Source organism: Mustela erminea, chromosome 12 (genome assembly GCF_009829155.1).
Source record: "Mustela erminea isolate mMusErm1 chromosome 12, mMusErm1.Pri, whole genome shotgun sequence".
NCBI lineage: Eukaryota > Metazoa > Chordata > Mammalia > Carnivora > Mustelidae > Mustela > Mustela erminea.
The window spans coordinates 54,826,398-54,844,726 of NC_045625.1; the positions used below are offsets into that span (position 1 = coordinate 54,826,398).

Consider the following 18,329-nt stretch of genomic DNA (forward strand, 5'->3'; position numbering starts at 1 on the left):
AAGTTTATAAAGTTGATGCAGTTAAGAATCAATATGAAATGCAAGACATCAGCTGCCTAGTAACATTTTCTAAGAGATGATTTGTGAAGTTTGTGGTTTTCTATTTTCAATAAAATAAGAATATATTGCTAATCTATTAAGGTGACCAGAATATACTCTGAGGAAAACATGAGACAGAATATCATATCACAAGCCACCCAAAATCTAATGCCGTGAGGGAGCAATTTCTTATGGTGTCATGTGTTGTGGTTGACTGGGCCCAGCTAGGCCGGGCCTTCAGGATGACACACTTACAGGGCTGGAAATCAGTGCTGGCTCCTGTGGCCTAGGGCACCTCCATGTAGCCTTGGCCTCTCAGATTCAAGAATAAATTCTGTCTCTTGAACATGTGGGATGGGAGAGATGAATGGTTTTACCTAATTAGGGCGTGTATCCTGAAGCTGAGACAGGTACATCGATTTGTCCTGGTCTGATAGCTCTGTGCAATGAAAACATGCATTCCCTATGTTCTGGATCTGTGTACCAAGCAGCTGCCCCACACGACGGGACGTGCACGCCAGTTTTGCTGTGAGCGCAAAGCTTGCACTGGTCAGTGAAGATAAATCCTCTGAATGCTCTGTTCTCCTCTGCAAACAATAAAGTGGCATTCTGTTTTAATCAAAGTCTTTTGAGAGTTTGTTAATGTGAATCGCCCCAACGAACTGATCAGTCAGATCAGCTCCTCCACACTCTGCCCGCTGGATACAGAGCAATTCCTCAGAGTTTGGGTACTCCGGGAAACCAGTCTTAATACCTAGGTGGCCAGCTTATTTAGCTTTTCTTAGCTGCCAAGGATTTACATTTTGGTCCAAGTAATGCCCTTTTGAAGCTAAATAACCTTCCATAGTAAAACATCGGCTGTAAATTAACTTCATACCTCTTAATTTTGTTGTTGTGTGTAGAAAATATCAGAGAGCGTTACGGAACCCTAGCAGGAGAGCTACACATGATTGAACTAGAGAAAGGTCGTAGTGGTTTGGGTCTCAGTCTGGCTGGGAACAAAGACCGATCAAGGATGAGTGTCTTTGTGGTGGGGATCGACCCAAATGGAGCCGCTGGCAAAGACGGTCGACTGCAGACTGCAGATGAGCTTCTGGAGGTATGTTCCTACAGAGGATGCAGAGTTTACTCTTGCTGAACTAGTGCGCTGGAATCCTCAGTTCCCAGAAAATCCACCGGGGCCTCATATGGTGACGGAGAAAACAACTGCTTGCCTAATAAAATAGAGGCACTGCAGCAAATTTGGCTGTAAACCAAATCTCTGCTAAGTAGAGTCCGTGTTCCCATTAACTTCCATTAAAAGGTTGCGAGTGGGTAGCAACAGAAACAATTTTTGCCCCAAGATAGTAATAAATATCACACTTCAAAAACATTTTCTTGTGTGCTGCATTTTTATTAGGAGCTTTTGAAAAGCCAAATGACCAATCACTCCTCAGTAATGAGATTGAGCCACTGGACATTCTGGAAGTTGAATTCCTAATGGTAGATGTGATGCGTGTGGCGTGCAGTGGGGTCAAGGTTAAGGCTAAGTAACGAAAACAGTAACTCAGCCGCCCAAACAGAATAAATTTCTGGATCATACTTTCTCGTGTTTAGAATTGCATTTGCCTGTTTCGTTTGTCCTTGCCTTCCGGAAGCTGGCATCCTCGTGCCTATATATTGCCTTAATACTCTTCCTTGCACTCTTGTTTCTTTATTGCCTGGGAAGGTTCAGTCAGCAGTGGCTGAATGACTAGATAACTGGCAGTTTCCAGTAGGTACTTTCTGCTTCCCAAATCCCGAATCTGCCTGTGGTGCTCCTCCCTGTGGCCTAGTCCCACAGTCTGAGTTTTGAGATTAACTAAGACCTACAACCATAGGGGGCTTCCCAGGATGATCTATGCAGGTCATTAGTGCCTCTAGGAGAGGCTGTGCTTTGTGCAGAACATGCTGGAAGCCCGGTGCCTGTCAGTAATTTCACTTTCTACTTTTCTGTAGTCAGTCCAGGTGGTACCGCTGTCATCTGTGGAGATCAGACCACCTGCATGTCATTTTAATGTTGGCTTTAAACATGGGCTTGTCTTTTCACCATCAAAGTCAGGTTCCTGTTCTGGGAAGGAAAATACATGTAATATTTCAAAAGAAGGAGGAAAAATGACCTTTCTATTAGCTAGATAGGGTAATAAAGGGTTAACTAATTCCAAATTTCAGGCTCAGTTAATGCTATTTGTTTCTCACAGATCAATGGTCAAATTTTATATGGAAGAAGTCATCAGAATGCTTCTTCAATCATTAAATGTGCTCCTTCTAAAGTAAAAATAATTTTTATCAGGTAAGCATTTTCTTTTTTCTAGATTACTAAATACCTTTTTTTAGTCTTTCGATTCAGAGTTCTTTTAAATGAAAATGAAACATTTCTAAATGTCTGAGTATTTTAGTCCCAGGTCTTTAGGCTTGCAGAATTTTCTCTAATAATCCTGATGAGTCTTCAAGGAGAAGAATGAAAATACTATGAATCATTATGTTGTGATAGGTCAGTGCTTTTTCTTTTAGAAATAAAGATGCAGTGAGTCAGATGGCTGTATGTCCTGGAAATACAGTAGAACCTTTGCCTTCTACCTCAGAGCAGTCTCAGAATAAGGAGGTATGTATCTTGTGTTTGTTTCTCTGGGAAGATTTTATTGATATGCTATGTATTAATTCAGCAAACAAGTATTGATCCCTTACAGGAATGTTAAATGACTCGTGGTCTTGGCCCTGAAGGGGCCCAGTACAAGAAACACTCATGTAAATAAACACACCACTTCCATGAAGGGTCTACATAGGGAATAATGAAGGTAGAAAAAGTTGTCAAGTCTCCTTCTGCAGAGATCATGACAATGACTCTCTAGGTGAGGTGACATGTGAAGTATGTGTTGGAAGTAGAAGACATGGGGAGGGGGGATAAAAACATTCCAGGCAGGGGGCCTAGACTAAGAAATGGCATGCAGGCTCTGGCAGATTCAGGGAATGAGAATTGCAGGGCAGCATTGAATAGTGGGGAGGGTGAGATGGGCGTTGGGGAGCTGGTGCGGAAGAGGTCACTGGGATAGGGTCATCATGAGAACTGTGATGCGGACTTCATCTTTGATGCCTTAGGGAACTCCAAAGAGTAAGAATTGTATTTTTAAGTACTTCTCTGGAAATGGTGCAGAGAAAGAATCAGGTTTCAAGGAAGAGAAGTTAAGGTAAAGGGAATAAGAAAATTAGAGGAATAGTTCAGGAGAAAGATAACGAAGGCCTGAACTAATGCAAGGAAAGAAAGAAAGAGAGAGAGGGAGGGAGGGAGGAAGAAAGAGAAAAAAAGAAAGAAAAGAAAGGAAGAAAAGAAAATAAAAGAGGGAAAGAAAGAGAAAAGGAAGGGAAGGAAGGAAGGAGAGATGGAGAGAGAAGAAGGAAGGAAGAAAATGATCAAGTCAGAAGTTTCAGTAGTTTAGGATCCAACTTAGCATTATCTCATCCCTAACTAAGTGTACAGTGAGGAACAGCCAGTGCCGTATCTATCCAACAAGTATGTACAGACTGTCTGCCTTATACCAGGTACTTCTTTTTGGGCTGGGATTAGGCTGGTGAATGCAACAGACAAGATGTGCACGGCTTCCGGATGGCTAACGTGGTGACTTGGTGGATGGCTGACTTTTACCAAAATAGAAAAAAATTTAAAAACATATTTGTAAAAATAGAAAATGTTCTATTTGAGGCAGTTTTCGGGTGAAGTGCCTGTTGAAAAGCCTGGTAGAGATAGATGTACATTGGAACTTTTGGTCTAGAGTTTAGAGATGAATTCCCATAGGTGCACAGTTATCTGGTGGCCATAGGAGCTCTTCTGTACAGAGAATACTTAGAAGAAGGGGGCTAAGGTCAGAATTCTTTAATAAAACAAGGAGGAAGCCTAACAAAGAGTGGCCAGAGGTAACGAGAAAGGACCAGGCAAGCGCATTGCGTAGAGCTGAGGAGGACACATTTCAAGAAAAAGGATATATTCTACAATCTTGAATGCTGAGGAGAGGTCAAGTAAGGAGATGAATAGAGTCCATTGGACTTGGCAATTAGTTGATCACTAGTGTTTTTGAGAAAGCAAATGATGGATTAAAAAAATTAGAAAAGAAAAGGCAGCGGCTAGAGGGTAACATAGAATTTAGAGGTTTTTTTTGGTGGGACTTCTGATGTGCAAAAACCCGAGATACTTGTTACGGATGAATAAAAGGAGGCAAAGAGAATGAAAAGCTGACAGAGGAGCCATGATTACAGTGCGAGAGGAAACGCTCGCCCAGAAGGAGCGTGTGGGCACTGGGTTGTCTCTACATGATGAACATCACTTGTTCCGGTGAACTGAGAAATCATTCATAACAGTGAACTGAGTCAGGTGATTTTTCAAGATTATAAAGGAGAAAATTTTATTTTCATATAAATTGTACCACAGATACAGCCCTTAAGAAAATAGAATATTTTAATAATTTTCAAGTAAAACATTTAATAGCTCCTAAATTCCCTTGATGACTAACAGGGAAGAACAGCGGATGGTGCCTCTGCTTGAGTCCTGTGTGCTAGTGAGTCCCACTGCTGGGTAGCCGGGCCGCCATTGCATTTCACTAGAGAATAAATCCAGGCCCTCTGGAGAACCGCTTTGTGTCTTTGTGCTCGAAAGTAATTTTTGTGTAATCATACCTTATTAGTCTTTTGAAGAGAATATAATGTTCATAAATATCATGAAGTATTAATAATAATTAACTATAACGCGTGAAATAATTGTGATGCAAGTGACCCTTATTAAGCAAACAAGAATGCGTCACCTCAGTTGCCTGTTTTGCCGTTTCCTTCCCTCTGTCAGCCTGAGCCAAGTGGTGCTACTTCCGATGCAGCTGTGGACCTCTGTTCACTTAAAAACGTGCAACATCTGGAGCTTCCCAAGGTAAATGTGCTTTGAGTTGAATTTTTACACCAGTAATCTGATTCTCTGGTTCTCAGAAGTGTGGTCTCTGGACCAGCGGCATCAGCATCACCTGGGATCTTGCTAGAATTGCAGACATTTGGTCCATCCATACCTACTGAATGAGAAATTCTGGGGGTGGACCCACAGTTTGCGTTTTTATAAGCCTTCTGAGTGATTCCATGCTCACAAACGTTTGAGAATTACTGTATTAATTGATACTTGAGCAGAGATTAAGCTTTTCCTGCCTTTGTGATTATCCCAAGGTATGACATTTAGCAGTGTCTCTCCTTTTTTTTTTTTTTTTAAGATTTTATTTATCCATTTGTGAGAGTGAGAGAGAGAGCATGAGAATGGGGTGAAGGACAAAACAGAAGCAGGCTCCCCACTGAGCACAGAGCCCAGTGCAGGACTCAGTCCTGGGACTAAGAGATCATGACCTGAGCCCAAGGCAGAGGCTTAACTGGCTGAGCCGCCCAGATGCCCCTCTCCTTTGATACATTTACTTAGGGCCTGCTCTGGAGGAAATATAAAGAAGAAAGAAACAAATTATAGTCTTTGCCCTTCATAAAACTGAAAGTTCACATTTCTGAAAGCTTCACTGATAAGCATCAGTGAAGTATTTACTTCTGAAAAGATCTGAACATGAGGCTCAAATGACCACTTCGAAGAGTCGACCGCGTCGAAGAGGTGGTTTGCTGAACAGAAACCTGCAAATGCTTTGAGGTGCTGCAGGCTCCTGTTGGAATGCAGACAGGGGCAGGCGGTGGACACACGCGGGAGAATATTCGCAGAGACAGCAGCAAAGGGCACAGGAAGAAGAGGAAGGTGAGCTAGGGGTTGACACGGAGCCGGGCTATATTTATCGCAGGCCACCAGAAGAGAAGGGGTCCACGGGCCACTGCCCGCCCAGCTGTGAGGCAGGGCAGCACGGTGTTTACGAGCCTTGGCTCCAGAATCCGGGTTCAGTCCTTGCTTCATCAAGTACATACCTGACATATTATGTGATCTTCCTTTGCCTCAGTTTTCTCACCAGTAAACTGGAGATGATAATATTACCTTTGACCTAACTGTAAAGATTAAATGAGTCGCTTTTAAGTAGTTGGATAACAACAGCCTATGCTTTGCACTATTCAAGTTGTTATGAAGTCGGAAACCATGAGTTTCTGAATGCTGCACAGAATGTGTGCTTAAAAACATCCTTGGACAAGCCCTTGCTAAAAATGACAGGTTAAAAAACTCCGCATACTAGATAAACCTGTCCACGCTGAATCCATTATTAGTCGACTGTGCAGACAAAACTCAAGAAGGCGAGGAAGGGAGAATTAACCAGGCTGCTAACATTTATACCTCATCTGCAACTTTTTGTCATTTATACTACCTTGTATTTTTTTTTTATGGTTAAAAAAAAATGTTTTTTTTTAATACTACCTTGTATTTTTAAAAATTATGATTATTTGAAAAAACTTAATGGCAAAGTCTCACGTGCTTTATATTGTTTACTTCTCAGCAACCTGTGAGATCATTTTATTTTCCCACTTACAACAGTCCTCCTAGCTCAGAATGATAGTTAGAACTTAACTCTGGTCTTACACCTCCAAGTCCCATTTTCCATTCCTTGTTTCAGCTTGCGCCTGGGGCCTATTTACCTTTCCGAAACACCTGTGTGTTTCTTATAAGAATCTTCAACTTCATTCAGACTGAATGTTTCAAGTGCCCACGGCCATTTATTTTAAGAATTCGTCCCTCCTTACCTGTGCTTATACAACTTGGGATGCCCTTCTGCTTTCTTTTAGATTATCTAAATCCTGTATGACTGAAGATCTAGCTTAATCTCATGTCTGTTTATTTGGAAATATTCCTTCGGTATTCTGGCCTATAGAATGCTTACTGATAATGTCCTCATTTATTTGTCGTTTAGCTGTGCCTGGCTCAAACATGTCTCATGTATAAGCATTCATGTGGATAAATTTTTTATACATCTATATCGCAAACAGGTTGAGAAAGAAGAACCTGTTACTTTTTCTCCCATTATCTCATATAGTATGGGTGGCATAGTTCATATAAGTGTGCAGGAGGGAAGAATGGATGACGGCTTACATGCTGCTGTGCGCTGGGAAAGAGGTCTAGTACAGGAGAGTCAGGAAGGAGAGAATGGCTTTCATAACAGTTTCAGTACAGAAATGGTAGCAACAGGCCGTTTCTAATTCTGTTTTGACTCCTTAGAAGCTCTCTGGACACATTAATTATCTTTTTTTTTCTTTTTTTTTTTTTTTAATGAGAGAGAACGCACAGCTGGGTTGGGGGTGGGGTACAGTGGGCCAGAGGGAAAGGCAGAGGGAGAATCTTAAGCAGGCTCCACGCCCAGTTTGGAGCCCACCCCGGACCTGATCTCACGACTCTGAGATCAACACTTCAGCTGAAATCAAGAGTCAGACACTTAACTCAGCCACCAGACACCCTGATTATTTTCTTTTCTTTTTAATCTTTTTAAAGTGGGAAAATAGAAATATAAGCAGCACATTTATAGTGTGTATAATCTGAACCCTTAGTGACTGACTGAAATGCTTATTCACTTTACAGACAAAGGATTTTTGATTCAAGATTGGTTTTTAAGCAGTTTTGTCCTAGGAAAGTACCTGTACCTCGAAGCAACCTTGCACGATTTTTAGAGATCCATTTCAAGTCCATATGAGTTTTATAGGGTGAATGTCTTCAAATAGCATTAAGAAGTTTTTTTCTGAATTTTTGGGGAATTTTCCAAATTTCAGAATAGCTCTCCTGATAATAATGGTGGTTTGGCTTCATTCTACTTTTAATTCTTGTTCACTCTCTTCTGGCTATTGAATGATACAACTGTTACTCCATAACAAAGTTTCCTTAATTTGTTTCACCTTCTCTCTATGGTAGTGTTTTAATAATTGGCTCAGAACAGTGTCTCTCAGACCTTTCCCTGTTACGGGCTGTATGTCCTGTGGCAGCAGTGAGGTGAAGAGCTAAGCATTCAGCTGGGAAACCGCACTCACACCCTGTTACCCTTATTTGTAGTTCATCCTACTCTTCTGATGCCAATTGATTGTCTTTAGATGTGTTTATGGATATGTTTATTTTTGTAGTATTTTAAGTGGGACTGGGGCATATTATATATACAGATTCATAGCTTTTAGGACACTGCCTCTTGCTAATAACAAAAAACCTTTCTCCTATAGGCTTAGTGAAAGAGGGGATTTGTGGGCTCAGGTTCCTGGGCAGCGATCTTCCAGGATAGTTGATTTGTGGCTCTGTAGTGTCATCAAGAGCCAGTTCTTTTCCTCTTCCTGCACAGCCATCAGTGGTCAGCTATATCCCAGGGCTGGTCTTCCTCTGTCTTAGAATGTCTTCCAGCCATAGCTGGGGTCATGTGCTGCTTCTCTCACCTGTGTTCAGGGGCTTGGGGGGAAAGTGGCTATGCCGTCATTCTGAGTAAAAGTCCTGAAACCCATGCTAGTTGAGTCAGCTCTGTTCACACACCAGCTCCTGAGCTTGGGACTGTGGCCATGGGAATAGAACTGTACTGTTGAACCAAGTCATTCAGACTCAGTCCTTGGAGTTATTTATCCACTGTTACATCCACAAATTACCACAATTTAGAATCTTAAAACAATAGACATTTATTATCTCTGTTTCTGTGGGTCAGGGATCTGGGAGCCATTCAGCTGGGTGGTCTGGTCAGGCTCTGTACAGTTTGATAGCAAAGTGCCAGCTAGGACTGGGGTCATAGGAATGCTTGGCCGAGGCCGGAAGAGCCGCATCTGGGATGGCTGACTTAAATGAGCACTGGGAGGAAGCCGCATTGGCTCTCTGTGATGCTGCTTTCATGTCCTCCTAACATGGGCCTGGCTTCCCTCAGAGCACGGGATCCAAGAGAGAGCAACGACAGAGCTCTGATGCCTTTGACATAGGTATGGAAATATGCACCATTCCTTCTGCTTTATTCTGTATTTTACAGTCAAGTAACCCAAGTCCATCACACGTTCAGGATCCCCTTTTTGAAGGAGTTTGTGAGCGTATTTTAAAATCACCACCCAGGGGCGCCTGGGTGGCTCAGTGGGTTAAGCCGCTGCCTTCGCCTCGGGTCATGATCTCGGGATCCTGGGATCGAGTCCTGCATCAGGCTCTCTGCTCAGCAGGGAGCCTGCTTCCCTCTCTCTCTCTCTGCCTGCCTCTCCGTCTACTTGTGATTTCTCTCTGTCAAATAAATAAATAAAATCTTTAAAAAAATAAATAAATAAAATAAAATAAAATAAAATCACCACCCAAAACATGGGCAGAGAGAGATTGAGCAAGAGAGAAAGCATTCTCTTGTATGTTGTTTGAGGCAGCAGGGGGAGGGGGTGGGATATTCTGACAAAAATCTACGAGCCTGTAGGGAGGAATATGATAACATTGTTAAGTAAACAACCAGAAAATGCCCTCTGGACCACTAAGGTACTTTTCTGACTGCAGATAAGAGAATAGGCAATGATAGAATCAAATCTCAGAGTTGAATACATATAGTCATTGTAGATGTATTCAAACAAATATTTCTTTGTGATACTAGGAAAGACCATTGGTATAGAAAATCCCAAAGAGAGTGTTTAGCTAAATTAGATGTATTTGTCTTTTTGGTAGCACATTCACCTTCCTTCATTAAGCCTGATTCTTTCACCAGCTAGATCGGGACTCAGGGTCTCAAAATCCTGGCAAGTTTAGAAAATGTATCTGAAATATATTTGATTATTTCCTGTAGGGTAATTAGTAGAAGGAAGGTATGTGTAATAACAACACTGTATATAGCACATCAGGTTTCCAGTCCCTTTCTTACTACACCTGATCCACACAGCAATCTCATGGTCGGGCAAGAACAACATGGTTTGAACTGTGTGGGTCCACTTCTAAGTGGAGGTTTCTGATAAATGCAGTGTAGGACCGCAAATGTATTTTCTCTTCCTTATGATTTTCTTAATAACATTTTCTTTTCTCTAGCTTCATTGGAAGAATACGGTATATACTCCACATAACATACAAAATGTGTTATTCAGCTGTTTTTATTGATAACACTTTCAGTCAACAAGGCTCTCAATAGTTCATTTTTTGAGGAGTCAGAAATTATGCATGGATTTCATATGTACGGAGGGATCAGCACCCAACTCCCATATTGTTCAAGGGTCAGCTGTGTTATTACTAATTTTTTAGATAAGAAAATTGAGGTTTAGACAACGTTATGTGGCATATCCAACTTCCTATAGCTAGACAGGAAGTAAATGAGAACCGAGCTCTGCTCACCCTAAAAATGCAGTTTTCTGTGTCTTACAAATGTGACTGATTCTGTGGAAAGAGAGTGTGGTGTAGAGAGACACACAGTGACAGTCGAAACTCATCAAACATGAATGCTTTGCCTCAGAAAAGCCCCGATGTTGATAATCTTTAAAATGATGGTGTGGCCTTACCTTGATGTCACAGTCATGATCCTAAATGCCTGGTGGCAAGCACTGCTCTCATGTATACATTTCATAACCATGGCAAAATCTCCTTTTTCTCTCTTTTCCTTTACATTTTCCTGGGTAGAAACTATAATGAAAATGGTTGCTAGCTCTAACCAGAATGAAAATACTCGAAACCCCATTTTAATTTTATTAATGTAAACATTAAAGAAACACAAAAGTCTTACTATTGAACATTTGGTCTTGATAAAAGAAAATGTGGAAAATATAGACAAAATACGTATAGCTTTCTAGGCTTGGCAGTTTTTCAGTGCACGTCTCTGGGCTCAGAGTTGAGTGTTTTCACTCTGCACCAAATCAAAACACAAGTGTCTGGGGAAACAATGTTGGGTATTCAGCCCCAGAAGGACAAAGCCTGCAGAAGTAATTGTAGTCTGTCTGCTCAGGAGAAGGGATGGGATGAAGGGGCCTGATTGGGTTGTTACTTCTTCGCTGTAGGCCAGAAAGAGGAAGCTGGTTGATTTTTTTTTTTTTTTTTAAATGACTTACTGCATCAGCCAGTTCACAAAACTACATTGGAAATGTTGTATATTCATTCAGTTATTGAATGCATTTTATTCTCTGGATATTTTTCTATAAGTTACTAGAGATGTGTAATTGCATATATAGGGTAAATGCACTAGAAATCGTAAACATATGGGAGGAATGAATACATTTGAATATTCGATAGAAGAAAATTTATTTCCACTAAAAAGTTTGAAAGTTTGCTTAAGAGATTTCTGTTAATGAACTTTAGATTGGTTTTAATCTGTTTTCTAGCCCTGGGGTAGAAGATAATGTTCAGAAGTTACCATGTATCTTTCCTTTGGATAAATTTTATCTGCTTCAAGTTTTCTAAATTGTTACTATTTCTCTAGGACCAAGGAGGCTTGGGCATTGCCATCAGTGAGGAAGACACGCTTAGCGGAGTCATCATAAAGAGTCTAACCGAGCATGGGGTGGCAGCCAAGGTGAGGCCTTCTCACTGTCATAAAGTGGTGGAGAAGGGGATTAGTTCTATAAAATCATCCTAAATCTTAACATGTTTCCATTTAGGATGGACGGCTCAAAATTGGAGATAAGATTTTGGCTGTAGACGATGAAGTCGTTGTTGGCTATCCTGTTGAAAAGGTACGTTTCCCAAAGGAAGGAAATAACACTGTTAGCCCTTCCATGGGCATGGCCAGTGTGTGGGGGTGGGGGGGTGGGGGGGGTTTAGGGAATTGGAACCATGTAGCTCTACTAGACTTTGTATTAGACAGATATCATTAAGGAAAAGAAGGGATTCTTTGGAAGTTCTTCAATTTCTATTTTCTATTTTTCTAGTCAAATGATATTAACATATTTTCTATTGCCTAGAAAATCCGGTGTTCAGTGGGCATTTTTGATAAATTTCATTTCTATTTTCCCTTAGAAAAACTTAAAACTTCTTTTTTTTAATTGTTTTTATTATTATGTAATGTATTATTTGCCCCAGAAACTTGAAACTTCTAAACGAAGGTCAACTTCATATTAAGACCGAAGAAATTTTTATGAATATTTGCTCCAATAAATATCCACTTTGTCTGTTGTTTTATAAACAGACTCAGTCATTAAATGCATTACTTTCATTGGGATTAAACCGTTACGAGTTTTATAGTCTGCAAAAGTGGTAAAACTTACTAGTCGTCTCACTTGAAGCATTTCATAGATTAGGTACAAGAAGAAAAGTTGTGTTTCTTTTGAGATTTAGTGTGCAAATGTTTTTATTTCTACACTGGCCAGCAAGAAGCTTAAACCATTTTTCAAATTCAACTTTAATAATTGTATGAGTTAAACCCTTTAGCCCATATGTCCATGTTCTAACTTTCCATTTTGCTGGACTCTTCTGTTGCAGTTTTCCTTACCCTTCTAAGAGTTTCCATTTTATTTAAAGAGTTGTGTAAGTTGTTTCAGATTCTCAGTAGAATCAGGAATTGGGAAAAATACTATATATATATATATCTATATCTTCTAAGATTGTAGGGATGAGATTAATTAGAAATGTCAAACATTGAAAACCCTGTACTTGTATAAAGAAGAATATGGTCAAAACTAGACTTAAAATAGAAATAAACTTTGGCCTTAATATCAGCAACTGAGAAACAAGAAAGAAATGACATGTATTCTTTCTTGACTTCTCAAGTGCTGACAAGGAAAGGGATTCCAGTTGTAACAGTGACTTACTGATTTACGTCTACTAATCTGCTTTTGAATTTTGTTTCTCTGCCACACCAACACCCTGCCAGTTTATTAGTCTTTTGAAAACAGCAAAGACAACAGTGAAACTTAGCATTTGTGCTGAGAATCGTGACCCCCAGACTGTGGCTTCGGCGGCTGGTACGGCCAGTGGAGAACAGAAAAGCAGCTCCTTGTCTCCAATGGCACCATCTTCTGGCTCCCCGGAACCAGAGTCCATCCCAAGTAAGGGGCCAGTCTCTTGTGGTTCCTGCTTGTGTGGTGCACTGAAACCCCCCAGGGGCAGCTTCCTGGTTGGGAGCCACCTGCTTGAATGTTTGAAAGGCCATTGCCAGGGAACGCTTTGGTGAAAAGATGCTATAAGGAGAGGGGCTCCTGAGGAAAGATCACTGGACTGTTAGGCAGGGATCTGTGTGCTGCACATTAACCTGCCACAGGGCCTTAGGGAACCCTTCCTCCCACTCTGAGTCTCTAAAGCTGCTCTTTGCTCTCCAAGGACCTTTTGCTGAAGGTACCTGTGGTTCTACGCATTTGACCAATGAAGTAGCATCCTCATTTTGAATATTCCTTTGTTTATATTGAGCAAGTAATGTAACTTCTCTAAAGCCTCAGTATTCTAATTGGTAAAATGGATACAGTGCCTTGCATTACAAAAAATCTCTTAAAAACAATAGTCATTGCTAAAGTTAGCACAATTGATCTGAGTTCTGTCATTTCGGAGTCGTAGATCCTTTAGATGAAAATGGTTGTATGTGGACCATGGAATGAGACTTGTGAGCATCATGAAAATGCCCGTGTAGCAAATTGAGGCAAATTATTCATTTAAGTTACTTTTTGACAAAAATTACATCAGTGTTTAATAAGACAGTAAATTTCAAGCTTTGCAGCATTGAAAAAGGTACTTAAACACATAGGCTTTTTCTGAGATGGAAGAAAAAAATCTCTTTTGGCCTCCAGACTGAAACATTAAGTTCTTTTGACAGGTTTTTAAGGATACAGCAGTTTAAAACATATATAACATAGTTAGACAAAAAAATTCTTAAAGTAATACGTATCTGGTCAAAGTAATCCTTTATTTAGAAAGACTGGGTAGCTCACTGAAATGTTAAAAGGTTTTATAGAAATTGTCTCCTTTTTCAATTTTATGTTGATCCCAAAATAGCATTGTCTATAAAAATGTGAAATGCTACATGAGAATGTAACATGAGGAAATATCTTTACACCTGCTCTTACCATTTCAGGAGCAAGAATTAGTCTGTCTCTGATTTCCTAAAAAGAGAGCCTCTTGCCTAAAGCTACTCTACCAAGTGTCTCAGCTTTTTCAAAACATGACGTGTGCTGTATGCTCTTTGGTATATCATAAAACATATGATATGAAGACTGTCATAAAACAAGGTTTGAAATTATAATCTCCTTGTTTTCTCATAACCTATTCTTATCTCTTCAATCCTGAGCATATATGCACCAGATTTTAATATCTGAGTTTCTAAAACATCAAGTGAGACATGCAAAGAAAGAAACTGCTTGTGAGTCTCACTTGTTGTTTTATAAACTCAGATATTAAATCCAGTTGCTTATGTGCACAGATTTGATTACATAAGAAGAGATGCTCTAGGATAGGAAGAAAAGGAAAACCAAAATCAAAACATAAAAAGCCTTGAAATGAAGGCACCACAAGCAGAATTACTGATACGATGATGTGCTTTGTGCTTTTGTGGTCTTCCCAGAATGTGTTTTTAGATGAACACTACATACCTCCATTCTGAGTTGTACAAATAATAATTTCATAAGAGGTTATTTGGCTCTAGTGAAGTGTGGCATATCAGCATGAAACCAGTCTCAGCTCAGCTCTCTGCTCTTGTTCCTTTACATGTATCATCCTTAGCATTTTAGAAAATGCACCATAGTACAAAACGTAACTTTGTATCCACCACCCTAAATTAATGATGATTTAATCATTTTGTTTGATATGTTTAAAATATAACTAAAAGATTAAGGTAAATCTGAAATCTTTCTTGTTTGTAACCTTGGACCCTTTTTCTGCTTTGTCCCCCACAGGCAACGGGGCGGGGGGGGGCGTTTGTTGTTGATACCATCTGATCAATTTGTATTTGTATTTCTTTTCATTTTAAAATTTATTTTTAGGTACAAGCAGGTCATCAACACCAGCGATCTTTGCTTCTGATCCTGCAACCTGCCCCATTATCCCAGGCTGCGAAACAACCATTGAGATTTCCAAAGGGCGAACAGGGCTGGGCCTGAGCATCGTTGGAGGGTCAGACACTCTGCTGGTGAGGACGTTCCCCGAGGTGCTTCAGATACACAGAAGCCCCTCCAGTGAGCCCTGAAAGATTGCTGTCAGGGAGAGTCCTATCTGTTTTATTAAATGAAACATTAAGGCTTAGAAAAATGTGTCATTCATTATTATTTTAAGTCATAGAGCAAACACCGAAAACTGGGTACTGGGACTTTTGTTTTAAGTAAGTGAGTGCTGACTAAATAAGATAGTTACACTTGTGATTGTGAACTTTTAGGTTCAAAATATTTCTGTTAGCTTACTGGTCTTTGCCATATTTTAATTGCCTTTTCACTGACTGGATATGGTTGGGTTGGGCCCATATTGAAAGGAGTCTGAAAAACTGGATAATTATAGACAAAATTTTCTAAATGTCAAAAATCTTTCAAAATATAATTATTGCATTTGTGGCTAAGAAAAGTGAAGTATATCGGTCAATTTCATTTGTGATAGGAAAGGTGATGTATACCTATTATATGTACATATGTATGATTTGTATGTTTCATAATTTTTATCTTTATACGTCCCTGTCATTAGAAAGATACGTAAACTTCTTTGAGTATTGTAGCAAAAATTCCATTATACTTTTCTTTTGACTTTTGATATGACTCCCTATGGATCCAGTGAGTATGTAACCCTTCACATTATATTTAAAAGTACGGTGTGTTTTGACTTCCTTTCTGTTTAGCAGTCTTAGGAAGAATGGGCTAAAGCATGAATATGTTTTGTCTGGGCCCTTAGGGCGCCATTATTATCCATGAAGTTTATGAAGAAGGAGCAGCTTGTAAAGATGGAAGACTCTGGGCTGGAGATCAGATTCTAGAGGTACCTTTATAATTAACAAAGGAAAAGCTACTCTGGGGAGGGTGGTCTCTGTTTCCTTTGTTTCTTTCACTTCCTTTTTGTTCTTTCCTTATTTGACAGACCTGGGTCCTCACAGTGTCCCATTTCTGTACAGGTGAATGGGATTGACTTGAGAAAGGCCACACATGATGAAGCAATTAATGTCCTGAGACAGACCCCACAAAGAGTGCGGCTGACGCTCTACAGAGAGGAGGCTCCGTACAAAGAGGAAGATGTGTATGACACCCTCACTGTCGAGCTACAGAAGAAGCCAGGGAAAGGCCTGGGATTAAGTATTGTTGGGAAGAGGTACGAATGAAGAGGGCAAACCTCATGATCTTTGGAAATGATTGAATTTCAGCCCTTTTATAGTAGTAGTCAGTCTTTATCAGCTGCTGGTGTTCTGTGAGTAGCTATAGTCAGCCCACTCAGGAAGGGAGCTAATCTAAAGACCTCATTTTGAACTTTTTAAGTTAGTCTTTTGGGGGATCTTGAGGCTATTAGATAAAAACTATTTGGTATTTCTTTCTTTTAAAAGATTTTATTTATTCAAGAGAGCGAGAAAGCACAAGAACATGAGTAGGATGAGGGGCAGAGAGAGAAGCAGACTCCCTGCTGGGTTGGGAGCCCAGTGTAGGACTGGAGTCCAGGAATGCAGGATTCAATCCCGAAACCCTGGGATCATGACCTGGGCTGAAGGCAGATTCTTAACCGATTGAGCCACCTGGGCGCCCTATTTGGTATTTCTTGAGCACCTACTGTGTGACAGGGAATACATTAAGTTCTAGGGAACATGTTAAATAAGACATGGTTCCTGACCTCAAAAAACTCGTGATTTGGTCAATGAGAATTAAATATGTTCTTGCAACAAAGAATTCCATTGATGAGAGACAGAGACATACTGTGAGGGAGCTGCGGCAGCAGAGGAAAAGGGTTGAGGAAGAAGACACACTGACAAGCAGAAACCTTGTCAGAAAAGAGGTGAAATTCCAAATTATGTTTACAGAAATGATACTGGAGTATTTGTGTCAGACATCGTCAAAGGCGGGATTGCCGATGCAGACGGAAGACTGGTGCAGGGAGACCAGATACTGACGGTGAATGGAGAGGACGTCCGTAACGCCACCCAGGAGGCTGTGGCTGCTTTGCTAAAGGTAAAGCTCGAAGGCTGGCAAGGACTCCGTGCAGCAGGATGGGAGAAGGAAGGTACTCACTGGGCGAGCACGGTCAAATAAGCACTGAGTGCTCTTTATTTAAAATGTTTTCTCAGATGAGGCACATTTCTAGGTAAGATAACCATATTTTAGTGATAAATTTCTAAATAATAGATTTGTGATAGCTCTTTATTATACTGTGTATTTTTTTATTATTAAATAAAAGACTTTCCAAGGTAGACATCCACTAAGGCCCCAGAGCTGGTAAATCAGAAAGTAAGATTTAAACCTGTATGTCTAACTCCAAAAATCCAGGATCTCAAAATACCTCACTGTGCTTTCACCTTAGACGATACAGTACTTTTTCCATGCCTGTGATTTCTGTGTCAGAGGTCACAGGGAAGTTGTCTTCAATTCTTATTTTGTGTTTATAGCTATGTAATTTATTTCAGGATAGTATAATCGGTCTGCTGGTTGTAGGTGTGGTGATAGAGAGTTTGCCCAGTTATCTGTTAAGGACAAAACAAGTTGTGGTGGTCACGGTTGTCTTACTGTTTCTGTTTCATTTTGTAAGCCTTGAGTTGGTGTATTTGGCATATCTAAACCAGTATGCTTCATGAGACAGTAGCTCGATTCTCAGTCTCTCTCCTCCTCAGCACAGTCTCCATGTAAACCTTGAGGTTGTGAGACAGACGCTGGGTGTTGCTTCTGGTGCTGCTGCTTGATGCTATTCTTTTTTATGTTTTAGAAGGGCTCTTTCCACAAAGGATTGGAGGTATCCTTGTCTATGGAAATCCCAAAAGGATTTTTTTTTAATTTATTATTTATTTATTTATTGTTTTTTATTAACATAGAACATATAACAAATAACATGTATTATTTGCCCCAGGGGTACAGGTCTGTGAATCATCAGTTACTCACTTCACAGCACTCACCATAGCACATACCCTCCCCTGTATCCATAACCCAGCCACCCTATCCCTAAACCTCTACCCCCCAGCAATCCTCAGTTTGTTTTGTGAGATTAAGAGTCTCTTATGGTTTGTCTCCCTCCTGATCCCATCTTGTTTCATTTTTTTCCCTCTCTTCCCCCCAACAACCCCCTGCCCTGCTTCTCAAATTCCTCATATCAGGGAGATCATATGATAATTATCTCTCTCTGATTGACTTATTTCACTCAGCATAATACCCTCCAGTTCCATCCATGTCGTTGCAAATGGCAAGATTTCATTTCTTTTGATGGCTGCATAGTATTCCATTGTGTATATATACCACATCTTCTTTATCCATTTATCTGTTGATGGACATCTAGGTTCTTTCCGTAGTTTGGC

At 40.3% G+C, this 18,329-nt stretch overlaps 1 protein-coding gene across 6 annotated transcripts in view; it reads left to right on the forward strand.

The window, feature by feature from the left end:
- Positions 1-18,329, forward strand: part of MPDZ (multiple PDZ domain crumbs cell polarity complex component) — a 160,073-nt gene that overhangs the window by 131,877 nt on the left and 9,867 nt on the right. For all 6 annotated transcript variants that reach the window (XM_032306254.1, XM_032306257.1, XM_032306259.1 and 3 more), the window contains 11 exons: positions 942-1,138; positions 2,259-2,350; positions 2,572-2,662; positions 4,889-4,969; positions 11,367-11,459; positions 11,545-11,619; positions 12,756-12,930; positions 14,851-14,996; positions 15,743-15,826; positions 15,960-16,153; positions 16,851-16,998. In XM_032306254.1, the coding sequence (XP_032162145.1) occupies positions 942-1,138; positions 2,259-2,350; positions 2,572-2,662; positions 4,889-4,969; positions 11,367-11,459; positions 11,545-11,619; positions 12,756-12,930; positions 14,851-14,996; positions 15,743-15,826; positions 15,960-16,153; positions 16,851-16,998 (1,376 nt within the window). The remainder of the gene's footprint in view (positions 1-941; positions 1,139-2,258; positions 2,351-2,571; positions 2,663-4,888; positions 4,970-11,366; positions 11,460-11,544; positions 11,620-12,755; positions 12,931-14,850; positions 14,997-15,742; positions 15,827-15,959; positions 16,154-16,850; positions 16,999-18,329) is intronic.